Genomic DNA, 23,103 nt, shown 5'->3' on the forward strand with positions numbered 1-23,103 from the left:
TAGTGTAACCGTATGCGCGCTGAAATCTACGTCCACCATGATTTTTAGCTTCGCCCAACAACGGGCGAAATGGCGCGAAAAGGGCGTGTCCCCTATTAGAGTTAGCGACAGGCGGACAAGCAATATCCACCATCGTAGAACTGATGAAGCCTGAMCTGGAATGTGAAGCTAATTGACCTCCGTAGCACAGATGAAGCATGAACTGGAATGTGAAGCTAACTGAAGCCGGCTAGCTTCATAAAAGACTGAGTAGATCTAGCTTATTTCCTAGTATACCACTCTGGTTTCGCCTTTTTTTTAGGGATAAAGTATTTTCAACCGAATTTACGTTTCCCCTGAAAAACGGATGAGGGAACTCCGCTCAGGCACAGAGTTTCTAAACCTCTGTTAGGGAAAAGTAAACTGAAACATGTTGATAGTTTGTGGAGGAAGGTTTCAGCCAGATGTACAAAGAGAAGTGCTGAGAAAGAAACCCCACATTCCAGGAATGAATGTCTTGACATCAGCATCTCTGMCATTTAGACTATTTATTTCTGCCAGAAGTCTGTAAGACCAGTCGGAAGAGTGGGACAGTGAGAGAGAGAGACAGTTATTTGAATAAATTGTCGTCATCATAAGTATTTCCCCCTACTCACCTCTCCTACTACAGGTATGTTGCGACTCTATTCAAGTGTTTACTGTAATTCTAAACACGTGTATATGTCAAGATTCGCACGCCAGCAAGAAGCATACTGTTGTATCTGCAACATGAGTACGGTTACATGCACACAGTAACACGATTATTGTGGTTAGTCAGATTAATATCATAGTTGGTTTGAAACGTTTACATGCTTTGCAAGAAGGACGATTTCCATAAGAACCCTGTTTACATGGACACATCTAAAATCAGGCTACCTGATGGGACTTTTAAAGGGGAATAGAAACAGGTATGGGTAGCGCCATCTTGCATCAATTGGTAGGAGTGAGCAAATTGTGAGTTTTGGCATGGAGAATGAAACTGAATGCCGCCAACGGGAGGTGCCTCGCCTTTACTCATAGACTGTAAAAAAAATATGTATGAAGCCATCGATGAAGTCACACCCAATTGTTTCCTTTTGGAATACTCAGTGGCGCATTTGAAGACCAGGAAGTGTCATTTTAGCATGTCACCATCTTGCTACATGGAGGAGTTTTTGGAACCATCACATGCGCAGTTTGAGCTATAGGAAGTGATTTTACAGGTTAGCTCAGTGCTCCCCCCTCTCATTGAGTATCTCAAGTTGAAGGCCGACTGAGGTACTGCTGCCATTAGCAACTAAATTATTCTATTAACTTTGTTTTATTTAACTAGGTAATTCAGTTAAGAACAAAATCTTATTTACAATGACGGCCTAACTTAGTCTGTGTGTGGTTTTAAAGTAATCGGTTCAAGGACATACATCTGGTGAAATAGAAGCAATTATTGTTTACCATGATTGTGTTTGATGTTTAAAAATATATATATATATATCCAAGAATATTGACCATGAAGATCACCATTTTCCCAATCACTATAATGGGGCATCCTGTTTTATGGAAACRATGCCTGCAGTACCGCGGTCTGCCTTCAACTTGAAATCCTCGAAGCGAGGGCGCAGTTGCTCTCCCCTGCCTTTACTTTCAAAATACAGAAGTCATCCCTGTATGAAGCTTTATGCATCATATGACGCAAAATGTATCCTACGGGAATGATTTCTCTTTTTTGAAAGTTACATATCTTGAAAACTTTATGTCAACAATGGACTAATGAAAAAAATACCAAAATAWWGTTTTGGGGTGGAATTTTTCTTTAAGGATTCCAGCTTTAAATGGTATATGACAAAGGTAATTCCAAATAATAAGGTTTAAGTACAAGATTTCAATAACGTTAAATATCTAAATACTTACAGTGCATTCGGAAAGTATTCAGACACCTTCCCTTTTTCCACATTTTGTTAGGTTACAGCCTGATCCTAAAATTGATTAAATAAATGTTTTTCCTCATCAATCTACACACAATACCCCATAATGACAAAGYGAAAACAGGTTTTTAGACATTTTTACAAATATATTAAAAATAATAAACAGAAATACCTTATTTACATAAGTATTCAGACCCTTTGCTATGACACTCGMAATTGAGCTCAGGTGTATCCTGTTTCTATTGATCATCCTTGATGGTTCTACAACGTGATTGAAGTCCACCTGTGGTAAATTCAATTGATTGGACATGATTTGGAAAGGCACTCCATCAAAGGCCTCCATCATTCTCAGTTGGAAGAAGTTTGGAACCACCAAGACTCTTCCTAGAGCTGTCCCCCCAGCCTAACTGATCAATTGGGGGAGAAGGGCCTTGGTTAGGGAGGTGACCAAGAACTCGAAGGTCACTCTGACAAAGCTCCAGAGATCCTCTGTGGAGATGGGAGAACCTTCCAGAAGGACAACCATCTCTGCAGCACTCCACCAATCAGGCCTTTAAGGAAGAGTGGCCAGACAGAAGCCACTCCTCAGTAAATAGCTAAAGGACTCCCAGACCATGAGAAACACGATTCTCTGGTCTGGTGAGGCATGGTGGTGGCAGCATCATGCTGTGGGGATGTTTTTCCGCAGCAGGGACTGGGATCAAGGGAAAGATGAACGGAGCAAAGTACGGAGAGACCCTTGATGAAAACCATCTCCAGAGYGCTCAGGACCTCAGACTGGGGTGAAGGTTCACCTTCCAACAGGACAACAACCCTAAGCACACAGCCAAGACAACGCAGGAGTGGCTTCAGGACAAGTCTCTGAATATCCTTGAGTGGCCCAGCCAGAGCCCGGACTTGAACCAGATCTAACATCTCTGGAGAGACCGGAAAATAGCTGTGCAGCGACATTCCCCATCCAACCTGACAGAGCTTGAGAGGATCCGCAGAGAAGAATGGGAGAAACTCTCCAAATACAGGTGTGCCAAACTTGTAGCGTCATACCCAATAAGACTCTAGGTTGTAATCGCTGCCAATGGTGCTTCAACAAAGTATTGAGAAAAAGGTCTGCATTTTTTTATTTAAACAGGTAAGTCAGTTAAGAACATATTCTTATTTACAGTGACGGCCTAGGAACAGTGGGTTAACTGCCTTGTTCAGGGGCAGAACGACAGGTTTTTACCTTGTCAGCTTGGTGATTCGATCTAGCAACCTTTCGCTTACTGGCCTAACACTCTTACCACYAGGCAACCCGCCGACCTGAATACTTATGTAAATGTGATATTTCAGTTTATACATTTGCAAACATTTCTAAAAACCTGTTTTTGCTTTGTCATTATAGGGTATTGTGTGTAGGTTCTTGAAATACATTTTTTTAAATCCATTTTAGAATAAGGATATAACTTAACAAAATATGGAAAAAGTCAACGGGTCTGARTATTTTCCGAATGCAATTCAAAATGTTTGTGAAAGTAATTAATATAGTATTTGAACCCAGGTCTGGTTCCTAAGAAGGCAGAGTGGTGTGTGTGTGTTAGGATGACTGCGTGTGCATATGCGTGTGTGAAGGTCGGCTTTCTTGMTACCCAGTGATTTGACATCCCTACACCCCTTCCCGGTATACACACACAGAGAGGGATTATGTGGCCACTCCCCACTAGCAGCAGCTGGAGAGTGTCTACATAATGGGGCCACTGTGTCGTTGCCTCGTCACCACTCTGCTCTCTCACCATTAGCCCGACTTGCTCCCTGCACCTACGTTACCTACTCACTAATATTAGAGCATGTACACATTTATTTTCMATTTTATGCTACAAAGTAGGCCTAACTAATATTTACTTATGAAATTGCAGTTTCTCTCCCACATGACGTTCCACTGGCTGTTGTGTGCAGTTAAACTGGAGATTACTTAGCCTACACAACTGGGCTTACTGAGAGTGAGAGTGAGACTTAACTGAGATGATTTACAAATAGTTGAGCACTCATTTCCCTCATTTGCATATACACTACATGGCCAAAAGTATGTGGATACGCCTTCAAATTAGTTGCTGACGAGTGTATAAAATTGAGCACACCGCCATGCAATCTCCATAGACAAACATTGGCRGTAGAATGGCCCGTACTGAAGAGCTCAGTGACCTTTTCAATGTGGCACCGGCATAGGATGCCACCTTTCCAACAAATCAGTTTGTCAAAATTCTGCCCTGCTAGATCTGCCTCGGTCAACTGTAAGGTCTGGTATTGTGAAGTGGAAACGTCTAGGAGCACCAACGGCTCAGCCATGAAGTGGTAGGTCACAAGCTCACAGAACGTGGCCACCGAGTGTTGAAGAGCGTAGCGTGTGAAAATCCTCTGTCCTCGGTTGCAACAACTCACTACCGAGTTCCAAACTGCCTCTGGAAGCAACGTTAGCACATTAAATGTTTGTCAGGAGCTTCATGAAATGGATTTCCATGGCCGAGGAGCTGCACACAAGCCTAAGATCACCATGCGCAATGCCAAGCATTGGTTGGTATGGTGTAAAGTTCGCCGTTGTTGTACTCCTCCGGAGCAGTAAAACGTGTTCTCTGGAGTGATGAATCACGCTTCACCATCTGGCAGTCCGAYGGCTGAATCTGGGTTTGGCGGATGCCAGGAGAACGCTACCTGCCCGAATGCATAGTGCTAACTGTAAAGTTTGGTGGAGAAGGAATAATGGTCTGGGGCTGTTTTTCATGGTTCGGGCTAGGCCTCTTAGTTCCAGTCAAGGGGAAATAATGCTACAGCATACAATTATATTCTAGACGATCTGTGATTCCAACTTTGTGGCAACAGTTTGGGGAAGGCCCTTTCCTGTTTCAGCATGACAATGCCCCCGTGCACAAAGCGAGGTCCATACAGAAATGGTTTGTCGAGATCGGTGTGGAAGAACTTGACTGGCCTGCACAGAGCCCTGACCTTAACCCTATCGAACACCTTTGGGATGAATTGGAACGCCGACTGCAAACCAGGCCTAATCGCCCAACATCAGTGCCCGACCTCAGCAATGTTCCATCTAGTGGAAAGCCTTCCTAGAAGAGTGGAGGCTGTTATAGYAGAAAAGGGGGGACCAACTCCATATTAATGCCCATGATTTTTGAGATGTTTCGAAGAGCAGGTGTCCACATACCTTTGGCCATGTAGTGTATCAGTGGTAACATTTTTGCCCTTAATAGGCTAAATCTACCACACACACAAATCCGATTAGCGTAGGTGTTGATGGGAAATGCAAAACCTGAAAAACAACAAAGCCTCTGCACACTTCCAGTCAGATGCACATTTATTTTAATAGTTGCTAAGCTTTCGGTCAGTCGACCTTCATCACTTGAAATGAAGTCCCCTGAATGCACTCAAAAGAAACCCGAAGCCTGACAATCTTGCTTGGTGACATTGTAGTGGTGGGTTGAGACAGGGGAGCCTGAATAAACTAGGACTATGGGTAACAGAGTTAAAAACAGTGCCTGCCTGTGAGTGTGCTTACAGCTGGCCCAGTCAGCATACGTAAACAACTTACAGTCCACGACCGAGGCCCTGCCCTTACAGGATTTTGACATAGCTCTTGCAACACCACTGAATATCCTTCTCCCATCCGGCTCACCAGTCACTGAGCGCTAGGCACATGGGAAGGAGTGGCAGCCTGCCTCTCTCCTCTGCTCAAATCTCTTCTCTAGCTGGCCAAGGTGACACAGCTTACTTTACCTCCAGGAGCCACGTTGCCTCCTCAGCCGTCCTTCTATGGTTTGTCTTGTTTTATTGATTGGGGGTTGAGGGAGGKGTATTAGCTCAGGAGTGGATGTTCCTAGGTGGGGCCAACAGTAGCCTAAGGTTATGAGAGTTGCTCAGGWAAGGTTTGGGGAGTTTTTCGTGGAACAAGTTATAGCTCAAGACACACCGGTAGGATTGTCAAACATTTGCCTGCCGACAGTACTCTTTTGTGTTCACACAGCAAAGACCTTGAAGTCGTCAGCCATTCAGCCGTGTTAAAATACTCCAAACCAGAAGGTGGCAGTACCTTTGTTTGGCAATGCAAGTCTGTGTGTGTTGCTTATGTTCTGGATTCCAATAWTAGCTATTGCAGAGAATTACCAGGGACTGAACGATACGTTATTATTATGATACTGCTCACCAAATGTCTGCTGCAGAGGGATAAGAGATAGCCAAGTTTTGATCATGAGTCATGGAAATAAGTGCTGAAAACAAATTGTCTCCCTGTTTAAAAAGAAGATTGAGAACAAGCTATGAAGGAAAAATACTGAACTTTTGGTGCAGKTACAGCCAACTAGCGCAAAAATAATATTTGATTTTGTCGATACAATATATCGATATATCGTCAAAAATAATATCCTGATATGTAACTATAGATTTTTTTTCTTCTCCCCCCCATCACAAATGTTAGCTAGCTGTGCTAATGTTGCTATTTTGTAGAAAGCCCTTGTTGATCGTAGCCAGATGGCCACAACTAGATGTCTACCTAGCAAGATGACAAAGAAACTATTTAATTCACTGTCCGTAATCCCGTACTGCCAGTAGCCCATAGCCAAATGCTTAGCTATCTAGCGAATATTAGCATATTCACTAGCTAGCACAACGTGTAGTTAGCTAGCAAAGTACACTGCACTAACTCGGCAGCTAACATAGACAGCTCTTTCATGGAAACTAAATCATTAGGATTTAACAATATCAATACTAGCTACAGTGATTAGCTGGCTTGGGAGAAGTATTTAGTGTGTGTGAATTGCATCTGTGCACTTAGCTARCTACCATCCCATAGTCTACATTGCATATGAAGTGTGACTCTCTCATGACATTTAACCATGGATGCACTGAGAAAATGCCCTCTTTTTTTCCCTTTTTGTTGTCACTCCTGCTGACTCCCCCATTTGGGGGTTCGGGCTCTCTGATTGGATCAAAGTCAAGTTGCTGGCCAATGATGAGCATTGCGATTCTGAAATCTTATCAGAAACATGTTGGGTCATTTTCACAGATTTCTTTTTCCTTACAACGGGTCAAACTGATGTCATCTGAACATTTTGCACAGAAAATCTTTACATTATAATTTTTTCCCCCCCAGTCCCTAAACTTCTTTGCTTCGCGAAAGATGACAGAGAACTTTACAGATGTCAACTAGATAGATTGAATTCATTCTTTCTATTACATTATTCTGTTGAGCAAGGGTTTATTTMATCTTCTAGGGCAACATCCCAGCTAGCAATGAGGAATCAGCCCAGAAGCGGCCCTCTTTCAGGGGACTGGAACTGATTGAATCGGCCCGGAATCATGTGTCGGACTCGGCCCGGAATCAAAATGAATGACTGCCCAGATAGTACATTGGGCTGTTTCCGTCTACCGGAATTCAGCCAACTTTGCCGGCATCTTACCAGAATCACCCCGGAAGCGRCCAGATGCAAATTTAAATAAATGTATACAAAATTACCCGATTTTAGTAATTTTAAATATTACTATTATACATTTTATACATACTAATTATACCCATCCACAAAAAAAAAACATTTTGTGTCGGAGAAAACACCATACACCTGGTGACTGTGTCAGCGTGCTGGCACCTAGCCTGCCACAGGAGTCGCTACAGCGCAATAGGAGAAGGAAATCCCTGCATGCCAAACCCTCCCCTAACTCGGACGACGCTGGGCCAATTGTGCGTCGCTTTTTGGGTCTCCCGGTCGTGAACGGCACGGGTCTCGAACCAGCATCTGTAGCAATGCAGTTTGCACTACGATGCAGTGTCTTAACACCATGCCCAAACCGGACGCGYGCACAAATTGATTTGTCCCCCCMACACCAAATGCGATCACGACACGCAGGTTTAAATATCAAAACTCTGAACCAATTATATTAATTTGGGGACAGGTTGAAAAGCATTAAATATGTATAGCAATTTAGTTAGCTAGCTTGCAGTTGGTAGCTAATTTGTCCTATTTAGCTAGCTAGCTTGCTGTTGCTAGCTAATTTATCCTGGGATATAGACATTGAGTTGTTATTTTACCTGAAATGCACAAGGTCCTCTACTCCGACAATTACTCCACACATAAAACAGTCAACCGAATCGTTTCTAGTCATCTCTCCTCCTTCCAGGATTTTTCTTCTTTGGACTTTATATGGCGATTGGCATTTCATAATAAGGTGTATAACCGACCTCAGTTCATCTTTCAATCACCCACGTGGGTGTAACCAATGAGGAGATGGCACGTGGGTATATGCTTCTAAAAGCCAATGAGGAGATGGGAGAGGCAGAACTTGCATCGCGTTCGGCGTCAAAAATAGAAGCAACTTCTATTTTAGCGCCTGGCAACGAAGACGCTCGTTGGCGTGCACAAGCAATGTGGGTGCAATGATTGAATAACATGTATGTGTACATTGATTTTGCAGCGCTCGCACAYTCGACGTGTCCAGTTTGAGTAGCGTGTTAGACCGCTGCGTATGGTTCCATAGCTGCGCCACTCGGGAGGCTCCGTCCGCAAAGTTTTTAACGCTTATTAATTGCCTTGCACAAAGTATCAAAATACTAAAGTACTACACAGGACTCTTAAAGAATTTTAGTTAAATGTTGTTAATTGTATTTTTTGATCACAGAAACAATGAGAAAATATGGAAAAATTATGAAATGTTCATTATATAAAGCAGCCCGTGTAATCATCTGCCAGAGAGTAGCCCCAATTGGCCCGAGGCCCCAAGTAACTCTCACCGGAATCGGCCCGAGCCCCAAGTAATACATTTGGGCCAGATAACTCACACCGGAATCGGCCCGAGCTCAATCCCCACATCCTAGCCATAAGTAATACTGCAGAATGCGGCGCACACTCGCACCACATGACGTCGGCCGAGTCTGACTCTCAGCCGAGTGCCCCGACTCTCAGCCGGAATCGGCCCAGGTCCACTGTGCTAGCTGGGATATAATGACAAAGGAGAAGCTACATGTATCAAGTTGACTAACAAATAGCATACGAAAATGTTGGAAATTGTAAGCAGAAATCTAAATCGGGCAAAGAAATGAGCCTGCACCCCCTGTCAAAAAATATTTCTGCAGTCTTTGACTGTAGCCTATATCACATATTCTATATTTGCTGGTTAGGGTTGGGTGCAGTCCTCAGATTTTCACTATCACATATAGTCKGGTGGTTACAGATGGGTTGTTAGCAATTGCGCGCTGGTGCGGGTGACTGACCCGCGCACCACTAATAAGTACCTATCGGCAGTGAGATTCTCAGTGTTTCATGCTTTAGGCGTGTTAGCGAAKGAAGCACATTGGTCTTTTCTTGTAGGTCTTGGTTGGTGTGTGCATAAAGTTCAGTTTAGTCATGGTAGGCAATATAACGCTTTCTATTTCAGATGGAGGCTAGTATGTTTCTGTGGCCGTTTCCATTTCAGACATAAGCTAGTCACGTTGTGGTGATTGTTATCTGGATTTCTGTTGGTGGCATTGTCAATAGGCTTGGGCGGTATACCGTATAAAGGGTTATTTTGAAATACCGCCGAAATACCCCAAAATTATATACCAATAGGTACCCTTCTTTGCGACCCATTGGAAAACCTCCCTGGTCTTGAATCTGTGCTTGACATTCACTGCTTGATTGAGGGACCTTACAGATAATTGTATGTGTGGGGTACAGAGATGGGGTAGTCGTTTAAGATTGTTGGTTACAGCAGAGACCATCAATCCCCTCCTGGATCGAGATCTCTGTTGTCTACATTTTTTTGTGCGTCAAATTAATATTTTTATTATTATTATCATTATTATTTTTCTACAGATAAAATTACATTTGGAAAGAAATAATGTCCCTTGTGTCTGTAATACCGCATGGTACAAGGGCGGTATGAAGGTACAGTACCAGTCAAAAGTTTGGACACACCTACTCATCTTCTCTATACCACCCCTACCTTGTCAAAACACAACTGATTTGGCTCAAACACATTAAGAAGGAAAGAAATTCCACAAATKAACTTTTGACAAGGCACACCTGTTAATTGAAATGCATTCCAGGTGACTAACTGATGAAGCTGGTTGAGAGAATGCCAAGATTGTGCAAAGCTGTCGTCAAGGTAAAGGGTGGCTACTTTGAAGAATCTAAAATCTAAAATATATTTGGATATGTAACACTTTTTTGGTTACTACATGATTCAATATGTGTTATTTCATAGTTTTGATGTCTTCACTATTATTCTACAATGTAGAAAATAGTAAAAACAAAGAACAACCGTTGAATGAGTAGGTGTGTCCAAACTTGACGTTGATGGAGATGTCATTTTCCTGGCACCACTCCCCCAGAGGCACCACTATACCAGGGCCCTTATTTGCYTTCTGTAAGTTTTAGAGATTTTGCCTTTTGCGTCTGTTACCAAAAACCCACATTTTTTTCAGGGAGGATAATGAAAAGTTCACATAAGTAACATGTAAAGGTAGACCTACCAAATAGTTATAGTGTTTTTACTGATAATTTGGTGTATGATCTAAGAAGTGATTTAAAATGTGTAATAACAGAATGACCAAGAAATCAGTAACAGAATGACTGAATTGGCTACAATGGGAATTCATGGAAATCACAAGTCACGTTTGGTCACTTGCTACTGTCCTCTCTTCCACTGTAATACTATTACTGTTATGTTCAGCTCATAACTGTTCTCTTTCTGTCCTCCCTTCCACTGTAATACTATTACTGTTATGTTCAGCTCATAACTGTTCTCTTTCTGTCCTCCCTTCCACTGTAATACTATTACTGTTATGTTCAGCTCATAACTGTTCTCTTTCTGTCCTCCCTTCCACTGTAATACTATTACTGTTGTGTTCAGCTCATAACTGTTCTCTTTCTCTTTCTGTCATGTGGTGGTCAAAGCAAGTGTGAGTCTGGACAACCCCTCCCCCYCTCTCTCTTCTCTTTCCCCAGTTAATGTCACCTCTCCCGGCTCTTATTGACACCTACCCKTKAGCCCCCCMCMYCYMTTTTTTTATGTAACCACCCCTCTCACCCACTGAGCACCAACTGACAAAGGAAAAGTTGACATTTTGAACCGATCATAGACATCTGTTTCACTAGTTTGGACAGCACAGTACTGTACTTTACTGTACGGAAATATGCTGTACTGTGATCTGTGAGACATCTTTTCAATGTTCATTTGGAGTAGATATTTAAGAGTTTTTGGAAAACATGGTCACGTTAAAAACTGAGGGAGATTTGACCGTCATTCTGTTACCAAACTTCACATCTGCGTAGTTTTTTTTCTCGAGTAAATGTGTTTTTGTAAAAGTATCAGTTGTATGGTTTAGCTTTGCAATCAATGGTTCTTGTTTGGCATACTTTTATCATAAAAAAAATCTGAGTCTCAGTGTGTCATTCTGTTCCCGTGGAATTGCCCAGAAGTCTATCATTGTATTTATATAATTAAGTTCTAACTCTCAGTAGTTAATAGTTGAATGACTGTTTTGTCTTTATATTTTGGCTTTTGACCACTGTACACAGATGAGACTGAATGTTATAGTACTTACTGTATGCATGTTTGAGTTGGCATGCCGCGCATACTGGTATTTCAAGTATGCTAATGGTCTGTTTAGTGTTTTGCCTACTCCTTTGTCATTGTCAAGCCAACCATAGCATGACAATTCCATAAGGAGTTGGAAAGAAGAGCAGAAACAGTCTGGCACCCAGGATAGTCTGTCCTCCATTTCTAATAGCAAGCTCTTTTTTGGTGTTCATCATGTTTTATTGTGGGTTAGATTCCTGCACAGTTAATGCATGTGTTTACTGTGTAAGGCCTAAATGCAAGTGMTTGTTAATCAACCCAAATTGCACAATGTTCCCTGCGAATATGTATTTGGCAGCTTGACYTCTCAGCAACATTTTCCATTGGATATTGATGCAAAACCATACCTAGTCGAWTCAATCAGTTGGTAACGGTTGGGAGCACGAACAAAACGGTCTCGTAGTATTCCACCTAACTGTCTTGAACTCACTATAACATAACTTAGATTTTTGGTCATGCGTAAACAAAGAATATTTCTGAAATGCTATAAMAATTCTGAACTTTTATTTATAATTTTCAAGGGATTGCGCGTGTTAAATAGCCGCTTTCCAGCCTGTGTCCTCACTGTCCTGTATTTCTGTCCCACAGCCTGTCTCACTGTCCATCTCTCCCACAGCTTAACCCAGGGTTGTCCCCTCTGGCCTCGCCCCCTGGCTCTGAGGAGGCGTCCTGCCACGTCTCCATGTTGTTGCCCTCAGCCTCCCAGTCCCAGTGGCGGCTGAAGTACGTGTCCCTGGGAGTGCTGGTGCTGCAGACCACCTCGTTGGTGCTCACTATGAGGTACTCGCGCACGCTGCTGGGCGAGGGGCCGCGCTACCTAGCCTCCTCCGCCGTGGTTTCGGCCGAGCTGCTCAAGATCCTCACCTGCCTGCTGCTCGTCTTCTACGACCACAGTGAGTATAGTGATCGATCTGGCTGTCCGTCCGCCTGGCTTTCTGTCTGTGATACAGTGAATGGATAAACAATGACAACAAAGAAAATAGTATTTTTGTCTCTATAGTATCTATGCTACAGTCTCTTTGTCTCTATCTCRTTCTTAGGATTCAGTGTATGGGTGTTAAATCTTTGTTTCTCTTTCTGTCAGGCTTCAGTGTKCGGGCATTGAATCGTGTGCTGAATGAAGAGATTCTCAACAAGCCCATGGAGACGTTGAAGCTGGCCATCCCATCAGGAATCTACACACTCCAGAACAACCTGCTTTATGTCGCCCTGTCCAACCTGGACGCTGCTACCTACCAGGTGAGAGACGTGACGTGTGCGCTTGTGTATGGCAACATGTATAAGGGGAACAAAAGTGGACCAAGAATGGAGCCCTGAGGGACCCCACACTGCATTTCATGACCAGTTTTGACTGGCAGGAATTTAAATCGATATTGTCCCCAACCAGGTGACGTACCAGCTGAAAATCCTGACCACAGCCCTGTTTTCGGTGTCCATGCTGGGGAAGAGACTGGGGCTCTACCAGTGGCTATCTCTGCTCATCCTCATGACTGGTATCGCTCTCGTACAGGTGACAAGATTAAACACACCCCACATGTCAATAACTTCTCATTCATACCAAATCTAATTGGTTGATCTGTTTGGATGTGTTTGGATGTGTTTTTGTCAGATTAGTCATGTATCCAGGGAGGCAGAAGTCTAAACTTTTCTCGAGTTCACAGGTTTTTCCGAATCATTTGCATAAATCAGTGGTAACATGATCTCCATGAAAAGTTTCCAGAATTKTGCAACCATACTCCACATGCACATCCTTGTTTGTGGATGTTACATACTGAATGTTGTTGATGTACTGCGTGTTTGTCTCCACAGTGGCCTACAGAGTCTCTGGGTGGGCCATCTTCGACGCCTCTGTCTGCAGGCTCCCAGTTAGTAGGTGTGATAGCCGTACTGATAGCCTGCTTCTCCAGTGGCTTCGCTGGAGTCTACTTTGAGAAGATCCTCAAAGAGACCAAACAGAGTGTATGGGTCCGCAACATCCAGTTAGGTCAGTATCACTGGATTCTGTGCGTGTGTGTGTGTGTGTGTCTCGTTGTGTGTGCATGTTTGTTTCATTGATACGTTCTACAGAAACTGTACTTCACACTGTCTTTCTGGCTCTTGGTATGTGTAAATCTTTTTCCACTTTCTCTATAGAGAACATACCATTATATTTTATGGTCCATGTAATCAAGTGAGTTTTATAGCTCCTCAGAAATGTACAAATCATTGACTTCATTTAAACCCAATGTATTCACACAACAATATAGCAACATTAGGTTGGAGGCACCATCCCATAGCCCTTGTAATTTAAATCATGTAGCTATTAACAGTAGATATTATCACTAAGTCTTACGCGATGTTCTGGTGCCAAAATGCTGGTCTTAGCACATTAAACCATAAACTATACAAGCATGTAATTATAAACAATGGCGRGCAATGGAATGCTTTACAATTATTTTAAAGAATCCTTCCACAAAACCTCACCCCTTTCTCTTTCCCTCTCTCGCTCTCTCGTTCTCTCTATCACATATTGACGCTCTCACAAACACACACACTCACACACGTACACACACACACGCACACACAATTACACATGCACACACACAATCACCATATACGTCGCTGCTACTATTTATAATATTTATCCTGCTGCTCAGTCACTTCTACCTCTGATTACATCTACATACTGTAACTACCTCAATTATCACCAGTATCCCTGCACATTGATATTGGTACTGGAATATAGTGTATATTCTATTTTTTTCCTTGTGTGTATTTTACCTGACTTAGTATTATTGATTCTATACTCTTTTTGAGACACTTTTCGATATCTTTCGTTTTTTATATTGAATACTGTATTGTTGAGTAAGTGYTTGCAAGTAAGCATTTCGTCCTTTATTTAAAGGGGAGATCAAGCTGATCCTAACTGGTATAGGCCTATTTCTATTTTGCCTTGTTTATCAAAAGTGTTTGAAAAACATGTCAATAATCAACTRACTGGCTTTCTTGATGTCTATAGTATTCTCTCTGGTATGCAATCTGGTTTCCGCTCAGGTTATGGATGTGTCACTGCAACCTTAAAGGTCCTCAATGATGTCACCATTGCCCTTGATTCTAAGCAATATTGTGCTGCTATTTTTATTTACTTTGCCAAAGATTTTGATACGGTAGACCATTCCATTCTTGTGGGCCAGCTAAGGAGTATTAGTGTCTCTGAGAGGCCTTTGGCCTKGTTTGCTAAATACCTCTCTCAAAGAGTGCAGTGTATAAAGTCAGAAAWTCTGCTGTCTCAGCCACTGCCTGTCACCAAGGGAGTACCCCAAGGCTCAATCCTAGGCCCCACACTCTTCTCAATTTACATCAACAACATAGCTCAGGCAGTAGGAAGCTCTCTCATCCATTTATATGCAGATGATATAGTCTTATACTCAGCTGGCCCCTCCCCGGATTTTGTGTTAAATGCTATACAACAAAGCTTTCTTAGTGTCCAACAAGCTTTCTCTACCCTTAACCTTGTTCTGAACACCTCCAAAACAAAGGTCATGTGGTTTGGTAAGAATAATGCCCCTCTTCCCACAGGTGTTATTGCTACCTCTGAGGGTTTAGAGCTTGAGGTAGTCAACTCATACAAGTACTTGGGAGTATGGCTAGACGGTGCACTGTCCTTCTCTCAGCACATATCAAAGCTGCAGCCTAAAGTTAAATCTAGACTTGGTTTCCTCTATCGTAATCACTCCTCTTTCACCCCAGCTGCTAAACTAACCCTGATTCAGATGACCATCCTACCCATGCTAGATTACGGAGACATAATTTATAGATCGGCAGGTAAGGSTGCTCTCGAGCGGCTAGAYKTTCTTTACCATTCGGCCATCAGATTTGCCACCAATGCTCCTTATAGGACACATCACTGCACTCTATACTCCTCTGTAAACTGGTCATCTCTGTATACCCGTCGCAAGACCCACTGGTTGATGCTTATTTATAAAACCCTCTTAGGCCTTACTCCCCCCTATCTGAGATATCTACTGCAGCCCTCATTCTCCACATACAACACCCKTTCTGCCAGTCACATTCTGTTAAAGGTCCCCAAAGCACACACATCCCTGGGTCACTCCTCTTTTCAGTTCGCTGCAGCTAGCGACTGGAACGAGCTGCAACAAGCACTCAAATTGGACAGTTTTATCTCAATCTCTTCATTCAAAGACTCAATCATGGACACTCTTACTGACAGTTGTGGCTGCTTTGTGTGATGTATTGTTATCTCTACCTTCTTGACCTTTGTGCTGTTGACTTTGCCAAATAATGTTTGTACCATGTTTTTGTGCTGCTACCATGTTGTGTTTCTACCATGTTATTGTCATGTGTTGATACCATGCTGTCTTGTCATGTTTTGCTGCCTTGTTATGTTGTTGTCTTAGGTCTCTCTTTATGTAGTGTTGTGTTGTCTCTCTTGTTGTGATGTGTGTTTTGTCCTATATTTATATGTATTTTTTTTTTGTTTTTTTTTTAAATCCCAGGCCCCCGTCCCCGCAGGAGGCTTTTTACCTTTGTGGGACGTCATTGTAAATAAGAATTTGTTCTTAACTGACTTACCTAGTTAAATAAAGGTTAAATAAAAATATCCTGTGCATGTGACAAACAAACTTTGATTTGATCTCTCTCCCTCTCCTAGGTTTGTTTGGCCTGGTGTTTGGTCTTATTGGAGTGTTTGTGTACGACGGAGAGAGAGTGAGGGAGTCCGGAGTGTTCCAAGGCTACAACTCACTCACCTGGACCGTTGTGGCCCTGCAGGTACTGTAAATATGCTTAACTTCTTATGGCTAAAGGGGCAGTATTGAGTAGCTTGGATGAAAGGTGCCCATATCAAACGGCCTGCTMCTCAGTCATAGTTCCTAATATTTGCTTATTAGTATTGGATAGAAAACACTCTAAAGTTTCTAAAACTGTTTGAATTATGTCTGTGAGATTAACAGAACTCATATTGGCAGGCAAAATCCTGAGTTGAAATCAAAACAGAACGTCAGAAATCTGAGCCTGTGTGTATTCACCAGAGTCCCTAAAGGAAATCCACTTGAGCTATTAATGATGTTGCACTGCCTAGGGGTTCCACTAGATGTCAACCATCAATAGAAATTTCAATGAGACTTCTATGATGTTGTGGGAGAGAATGAGAGCAGAATCAGTCAGGTGTCCATCAAGCAGCCATTTCCTGATCATGCTTTTTCTTCATGGAAGYCACYKACGTTCCATTGMTCACGMAGASAASAAMGAATAYTCCGGTTGGAACTTTATTGAAGCTATATGTTAAAAACATCCTAATGATTGATTCAGTACTTAGTTTGAAATGTTTCTTCGACCGGTAATATCACATTTTGAAGTTTTTGTCCGATATAAAGCTGACCAGAATTAGCGTTTGGACATGTTTACCATGTCTGGACATAAATAATGTTTGGACATAAATAATGGATTTTTTCGAACAAAACAAACATTTATTGTGGACCTGGGATTCCTGTTGTGYTTTCTGATGTAGATCATCAAAGGTAATGGAATATTTATCATGAATTTTTGTGTTTATGGTGACGCCATCTTTGCAGCTGTGGTATGCTATTTTTGAGCGCCGTCTCAGATTATAGCGTGCATTTCTATTTCCGTAAAGTTTTTTWWAAATCTGACATAGCGGTTGCATTAAGGAGAGGTATATCTATAATTCAATGTGTATAACTTGTATTATCATCTATATTTATGATGAGTATTTCTGTTGAAACGATGGGCTATGCAAAGTCACYTGATGTTTTTGCATTTAGTGAAACTAGTCGCCTCAATGTAAACTCAGATTTTTTTATATGAATTTAATCAAACAAAACATGCATGTATTGTGTAACATGTAGTCCTATGAATGTCATCTGATGAAAATAATCGAACGGTTAGTGATTCATTTTATCTCTATTCTGGTTTTTGTGAAGCTATCTTTAGCTGGAAAAAATGGCTGTGATTAYTGTGGTTTTGTGGTGACCTAACATAATCGTTTGTAGTGCTTTCGCTGAAAAGCCTATTTGAAATCGGAMACTTTGGTGTACATCAAATTAAAAATGAACTTCTAGTTAATCCAACCACGGTGTCAGATTTCAAAWAGGCTTTACAGCGAAAGYATACCATGCGATTATCTGAGAACAGCGCCCAGCAGACAAATCATTACAAACAGTTACCAGCCAAGTAGGAGTTACACAAGTCAGAAATAGTGATAAAATTAATAATTTACCTTTGATGAACTTCATAGGGCTGCACTCACAAGACTCCCATTTACTCAATAAATGTTTGTTTTGTTCGATAAAGTCCCTCTTTATATCCAAAAACCTCAATTTTGTTYGCACGTTTTATTCAGTAATCCACAGGCTCAAAGGCAGTCACAACAGACAGACGAAAAGTATCAGTAAAGTTYGTAGAAACATGTCACACAATGTTTATAATCAATCCTCAGGTTGTTTTTAGTCATAATAATMAATAACATTTCAACCAGACAAAAGCTTTGTCAATATAAAAGGAAAACAAGAAAGGCATGCTCTCGGTCGCGCGCATGAAAAACCACTCATTCAGACTGGTCTTACTTAAAATCCCACTTCCTGGATGGATTCTTCTCAGGTTTTCATCTGCCATATCAGTTCTGTTATACTCACAGACATTATTTTAACAGTTTTGGAAACTTTAGAGTGTTTTCTATCCAAATCTACCAATTATATGCATATCCTAGCTTCTGGGCCTGAGTAGCAGGCAGTTTACTTTGGGCACGCTTTTCATCCGGAGGTGAAAATAGTGCCCCCTACCCTAGTGAGGTTAACCACGGGGTGGCCAATCTTATCTTCAATCAGCTTTGCGAATCCTTTGTTTCCCCACCATAGCGGGGTAATTAACAGTTGTAATAGCGAATGTGTTTTTAATATCGACACCTCTCAAAATGATCTGTGAAGGCTCTTGCTACATCTTCTCCTTCAGTAGTACCATGCATGGGTTTAAGACAAAGCAGCTTCTCACATACTTGCTCTGAGTCACAAAGTGTCGGAGGAAACAGTTCAACTGATGCCTGGGTCAGCCTGCAGGCGCCCAGCCCTGCAGGCTGTAGCCACAAGGAGTCGCTAGAGCGCGATGAGCCAGGTAAAGCCCCCCCCTCGGCCAAACCCTCCACTAACCTGGACGACGCTGGGCCTATTGTGCCCCGCCCTATGGGACTCCCGGTCACGGCCGGTTGTGATATAGTCCTGGGTCAAACCAGGGAATGTAGTGACATCTCTAGCACTGCGATGCAGTGCCCTAGAYCGCTGCGCCACTCGGGAGGCCAACAGGTGCATCTTTTAAAGCTACAGTTTGCTGCTCCTTTACATTTTCCACCATCTCGGCCTTTSAACAGTTCTGGCAGACACAGGCATGTCTTTTATCTTTGAGATGATTGTCTTTGTTCGGCAATCCATCAAATAAAGCCTGGGAACTAYTGAGGAAAGCCTCCTTGATATATTCCCCATTAGTAAATGGTTTTCCATGTTTAGYAATGCACTGTGCAACTTTGTAGCTCCTTTCTGTAGCTTGATTTTTGACTGCATGTAGATTTGTAAACACACTGCTTTGCTTTTCATACCTGGACACGGCCCTCTTGATTCCTTCAGCCTTGTCCGCCTCATCCTTGAGGTTTTTCCTCATGTCTCGTTTCAAAAGGACGGGGTACACTTAATGCCCAACAAACAACAGTTTTACAACAGAGGTCGCAAACAGACCAGTCGTTCAGTTCAACGAATCCATATTCCTTTGTCCAAGAAGCAATACATTTTTCTTTGCTGATGACATTTTGTGCCCTGAACTTTTTTAAGTAACAAAAGAAGGCTTTGCTAGTTGCTAGCTATGTGAAAACKAATCTCTCAACTTCAGCGCTGCCTTGGGTTTTGAATTTGGCGGGAGAGGCAAGGTGGGTCGTCTTGCCTTGAACTAATAATATGAAACTCCTGCAAAATCATGAAAGCCCATTGGCTAATCAGGAATGACATACCTTGGGAACTACTACATTGCAGTGAATACCAATGCAATATCAAAACCATTGCATTCCGTTTCAAATATTTTCTCCAGTTAAAAAATAAACTGGCAAAAATAAGTGAGGAAAAAATATCTATACATCAATGTTGTTTAAAAACATAAATAATAATAATAATTTGGGGGAGTTGCTTGCCTAGCCTTGGTGTGCCAAGGCAAATACCCTCGCGTGCCAAGGCAAGTACCGTCTTGCACGCGTGCCTTAGGTTGCCGGTCCCTGACGTAGGCCCAACAAACTTGATTTACTGTAAAGTGAGGTGAGCGAGCGTACAAGGAAGTGAACCTCCTTAGAAAAATACTATAACAACCTTTACTCTGCCTATTCTGACTATTCACTTTAGGTGTGTGTGCACACGTGTGTGTGAGAGAGAGAGAAAGCAAGAGTAAATGAGAAAGAGAGGGAGAGGCAAAGTAAGTGTATGTGTGTTCATGCACGGCCGCCTATGTATTTGTGTGTATTTTTATGTGTGACTGGTTGTGTGTATTCTGTCTTCTATCAAATCCATGTYCTTTGTGTGTTTCCAGGCTCTGGGCGGGTTGGTCATAGCAGCAGTCATTAAGTACGCAGACAACATCCTGAAGGGCTTTGCCACGTCACTCTCCATCATCCTGTCAACACTCATATCCTACTTCTGGTTGAAGGACTTCGACCCCACCAGGTGCACACAAACACACTTTCATAAATAATTTGGCCAGATCCGTATTGGACAAAAGGTTCACGTCTCCACAGAGTTCAGGGGTAAAATAGAGATAAGAAACTATATAAATCAAGGGCGTTTTCACATATGCCTCTATTATCTAGATCCTGGATGATTTGATACCCTGATCTGCGCTATGAAGCATATTTGAAACGCAAACAAATCCTGGCCTAAACCAATACCGGTCCCTGCCCAATATCCAGGACCAGAGTACCAGCAGTTGTTCAAGGCATCCGCACAAGGGTGCTGAATTTATATGTGAAAACGCCCTGATTTTGCATTTCTGCCTATAGCTCTAACAACGTCCTCTTTCTCTCTCCCCCAGTGTGTTCTTCCTGGGAGCAATGCTGGTCATTGCTGCCACCTTCCTCTATGGTTACGAGGGCAAGAGGCCTGCCATCAACCACAGCAAAGTATAGAGGGAGACCCACCACCCACAGCCCTGGAACCCCAATGAAGAGACACACGGGGCAAGATGGAGAGAGGAATATGTCGCTGAGAAGTGGTGCTGAGCAATTAACCAAAATGTCGGTTATTTTTCTGTTTTAAAACGACTAATTGACCGACCTTAGTTCAATTATTTGAATTTTATTCCATGATTTTTTTTTTTTTTGCTCAATACACACATTGCGCTGCAGTTCCTATAGAGATAAATAAGGTCATGCCAGAACTGTGCGATGTAGTAAGGAGTTGTAGTTTCCAACAAGCCAATGTTCTTCATAGTTTAGCGCAGAAAAAGTGATAATTAACTACRAAGACCATAATTCATTGCGCGGCTACTTGTCTGGTCTGTTCCTTTTACGCCTGCAACGTAAGAGACAGAGGAATGAGCGATCAAGAGTGCATACATCCGAGAGCAGTTGCTTCGTGAGGTATTGGTATTTAGCGGTCATAAAAGCATGCCTCTTACTGTGAAGAACTACTAAAATAGTGATTTTGTCAAACAGCTTAAGCAGCAGCTCTATAGAGATGAGATGATGACATGGAAGGAAATAATAAAGTCATCAAATTAAACAAATGTAATATACACAACTGAAATATTTTATTGAAGTCATGTGAATAACTGATAGTTAATAAGTGATAAGCATTAATGTGCAKTCACTACCATCATGGGATTTTTAATTGTAATATTCTGTGTTCCAGCATTCAACCCAGATAATATACCTGCTAAATATCTGTATGCAACCAATAACATTTGATTCGATGTAATGCATAGTGCATTTAATGTACATTTTTTACAAAAAAAAATAGAAAATCTGAAACCAAAACGACTTAAAAAAAGCAATAATCACTCCGAGCTACTGAGAAGGTCCACGTAGTCGAGGAGGAGCAGAACTCCTCGAACAAGARTGTAGGCGGAAGGAGTCCTAAGATGTTTAATGTACACAACAGCAGATAGGAATCGCCTGGTTCCAAAAGGTTTGAAAACAAGGTTTTGATTGTCCAATACTGGTACAAGTAGTCAAGATGGATGTCCTAGCATTTATAAAGCTCTTTATTGAAATTCAAAGCGCTTTACGTTGCATGGGGTTAGTAATGCAACCACACTCTCCCATAGTGACGCCATCAAGTTCTTGATCGAACAGGCTCATGAATGTGACTCCTCCACAGTTCACACTTGTATGCACGTCAAACACACACACACGTCATGGAGCTGAAGCTACTATGATGCCTATGCAGGGCATATGAAGGGTTATGCTCACATGTGACCTGTCACCTCAGGGGTGATAGAGCCAAACTCACCAAAGCATGGAATTATGGGAAAATGGACTTTACAGGGAACAATGAGAATTCATCGATGAATCCAAGAATTCACTGCCAACGTTACTGTTTTTTTAATGTTCTATTWAAAAAATATATTTTATCATGTATTTGGGGAGTAGGGGAACGGGAATTTGTAGTATAAATGTATTTTAGGGGTACTGCTGGTCAATAAGGGGGAGGATATTTAAATGAATGTAATGCCTCACAGGTTACCGCCCCTCATTTGTTTTTGAGTGACAGCTCCACCTAGTGGGAGCGTTGGGTTGTAGCACATTTACTGCAGAGGGGAGGGGTTGAGACCAATGACTGTAGAGATGCTGGATGTCCTTTTATTGGGGACAAGGAAGAAAAAGATTAAAGGAAGGAATGCTTTAAACTTGCTGCTCATTGTCCGGCCATTCAGATCCAAAGAATTACACATCCAGTTGCTGTTTTTATGCAAAAATGGCTTGTAATGCAAGATAAAATGAATAAATGAAGTGATCAAATGTAAAATAAGGGTCTAAACAGATGTTTTGTATTGAAAGAGCTTGTATTGTGTATGTTGTTTCATCTAGGTATGAAATYCCAAAGCAGGATTGTTTGATGAGTAAGAGGTCATAAATTATTTGATGTTTCTCAACAACTGGGTCATATTCATGAGGCACCAAATGGAACAAAATGGGTGGAAACAGGGACAGACTGCCCGAACTTGTCCAATAAGAAATGYGTTTTGTGTTGGAAAAACATTTTGYTGTGGTGTGCCCTAATGAAGGCAATCCTGGTTCCTATCGAGCCGAGTTCAGACAAACCAAACCAGTCTCTATAGCAACAGATCACTGAATATGTTTGGTACCAATTCAAAAATGAATAAACTGTTCATATAATATATTTCCATTTCTTTGTGTATCTAACATGGAAATAGCTTTCATCTTACCCAAGAATGACAATTGTGAATGTGGAYAGAAAGAGACCCAATCAATGGCAGCTATTTTGGGGACACGACAAAGCCGTCATTGTGAAAATTACCACCACCCTGTCTTTCCTGATCATGTATCCTTCTATCTCTCTCGGTCAACAGTCCCTCTGTGTTTGCATAG

At 42.0% G+C, this 23,103-nt stretch overlaps 1 protein-coding gene across 2 annotated transcripts; it reads left to right on the plus strand.

Annotated features, from left to right (window-relative positions):
* On the plus strand, nucleotides 1-22,894 carry LOC111956824 (UDP-N-acetylglucosamine transporter). Of its 2 annotated transcripts, none has more exons than XM_023977483.2 (8): nucleotides 1-649; nucleotides 12,127-12,403; nucleotides 12,595-12,749; nucleotides 12,898-13,020; nucleotides 13,320-13,494; nucleotides 16,162-16,280; nucleotides 20,088-20,221; nucleotides 20,586-22,894. In XM_023977483.2, the coding sequence occupies exons 2-8, from the start codon at nucleotides 12,193-12,195 to the stop codon at nucleotides 20,677-20,679; spliced, it is 1,011 nt and encodes a 336-aa protein (XP_023833251.1). In that variant the 5' UTR covers nucleotides 1-649; nucleotides 12,127-12,192; the 3' UTR covers nucleotides 20,680-22,894. The 2 variants fall into 2 exon arrangements, with proteins under 2 accessions (XP_023833251.1, XP_023833250.1); XM_023977482.2 differs by lacking the exon at nucleotides 1-649 and adding an exon at nucleotides 5,560-5,714.
* The last annotated feature ends 209 nt before the right edge of the window (nucleotides 22,895-23,103 follow it).

Source organism: Salvelinus sp. IW2-2015, linkage group LG32 (genome assembly GCF_002910315.2).
Source record: "Salvelinus sp. IW2-2015 linkage group LG32, ASM291031v2, whole genome shotgun sequence".
In the NCBI taxonomy this organism is placed as follows: domain Eukaryota; kingdom Metazoa; phylum Chordata; class Actinopteri; order Salmoniformes; family Salmonidae; genus Salvelinus; species Salvelinus sp. IW2-2015.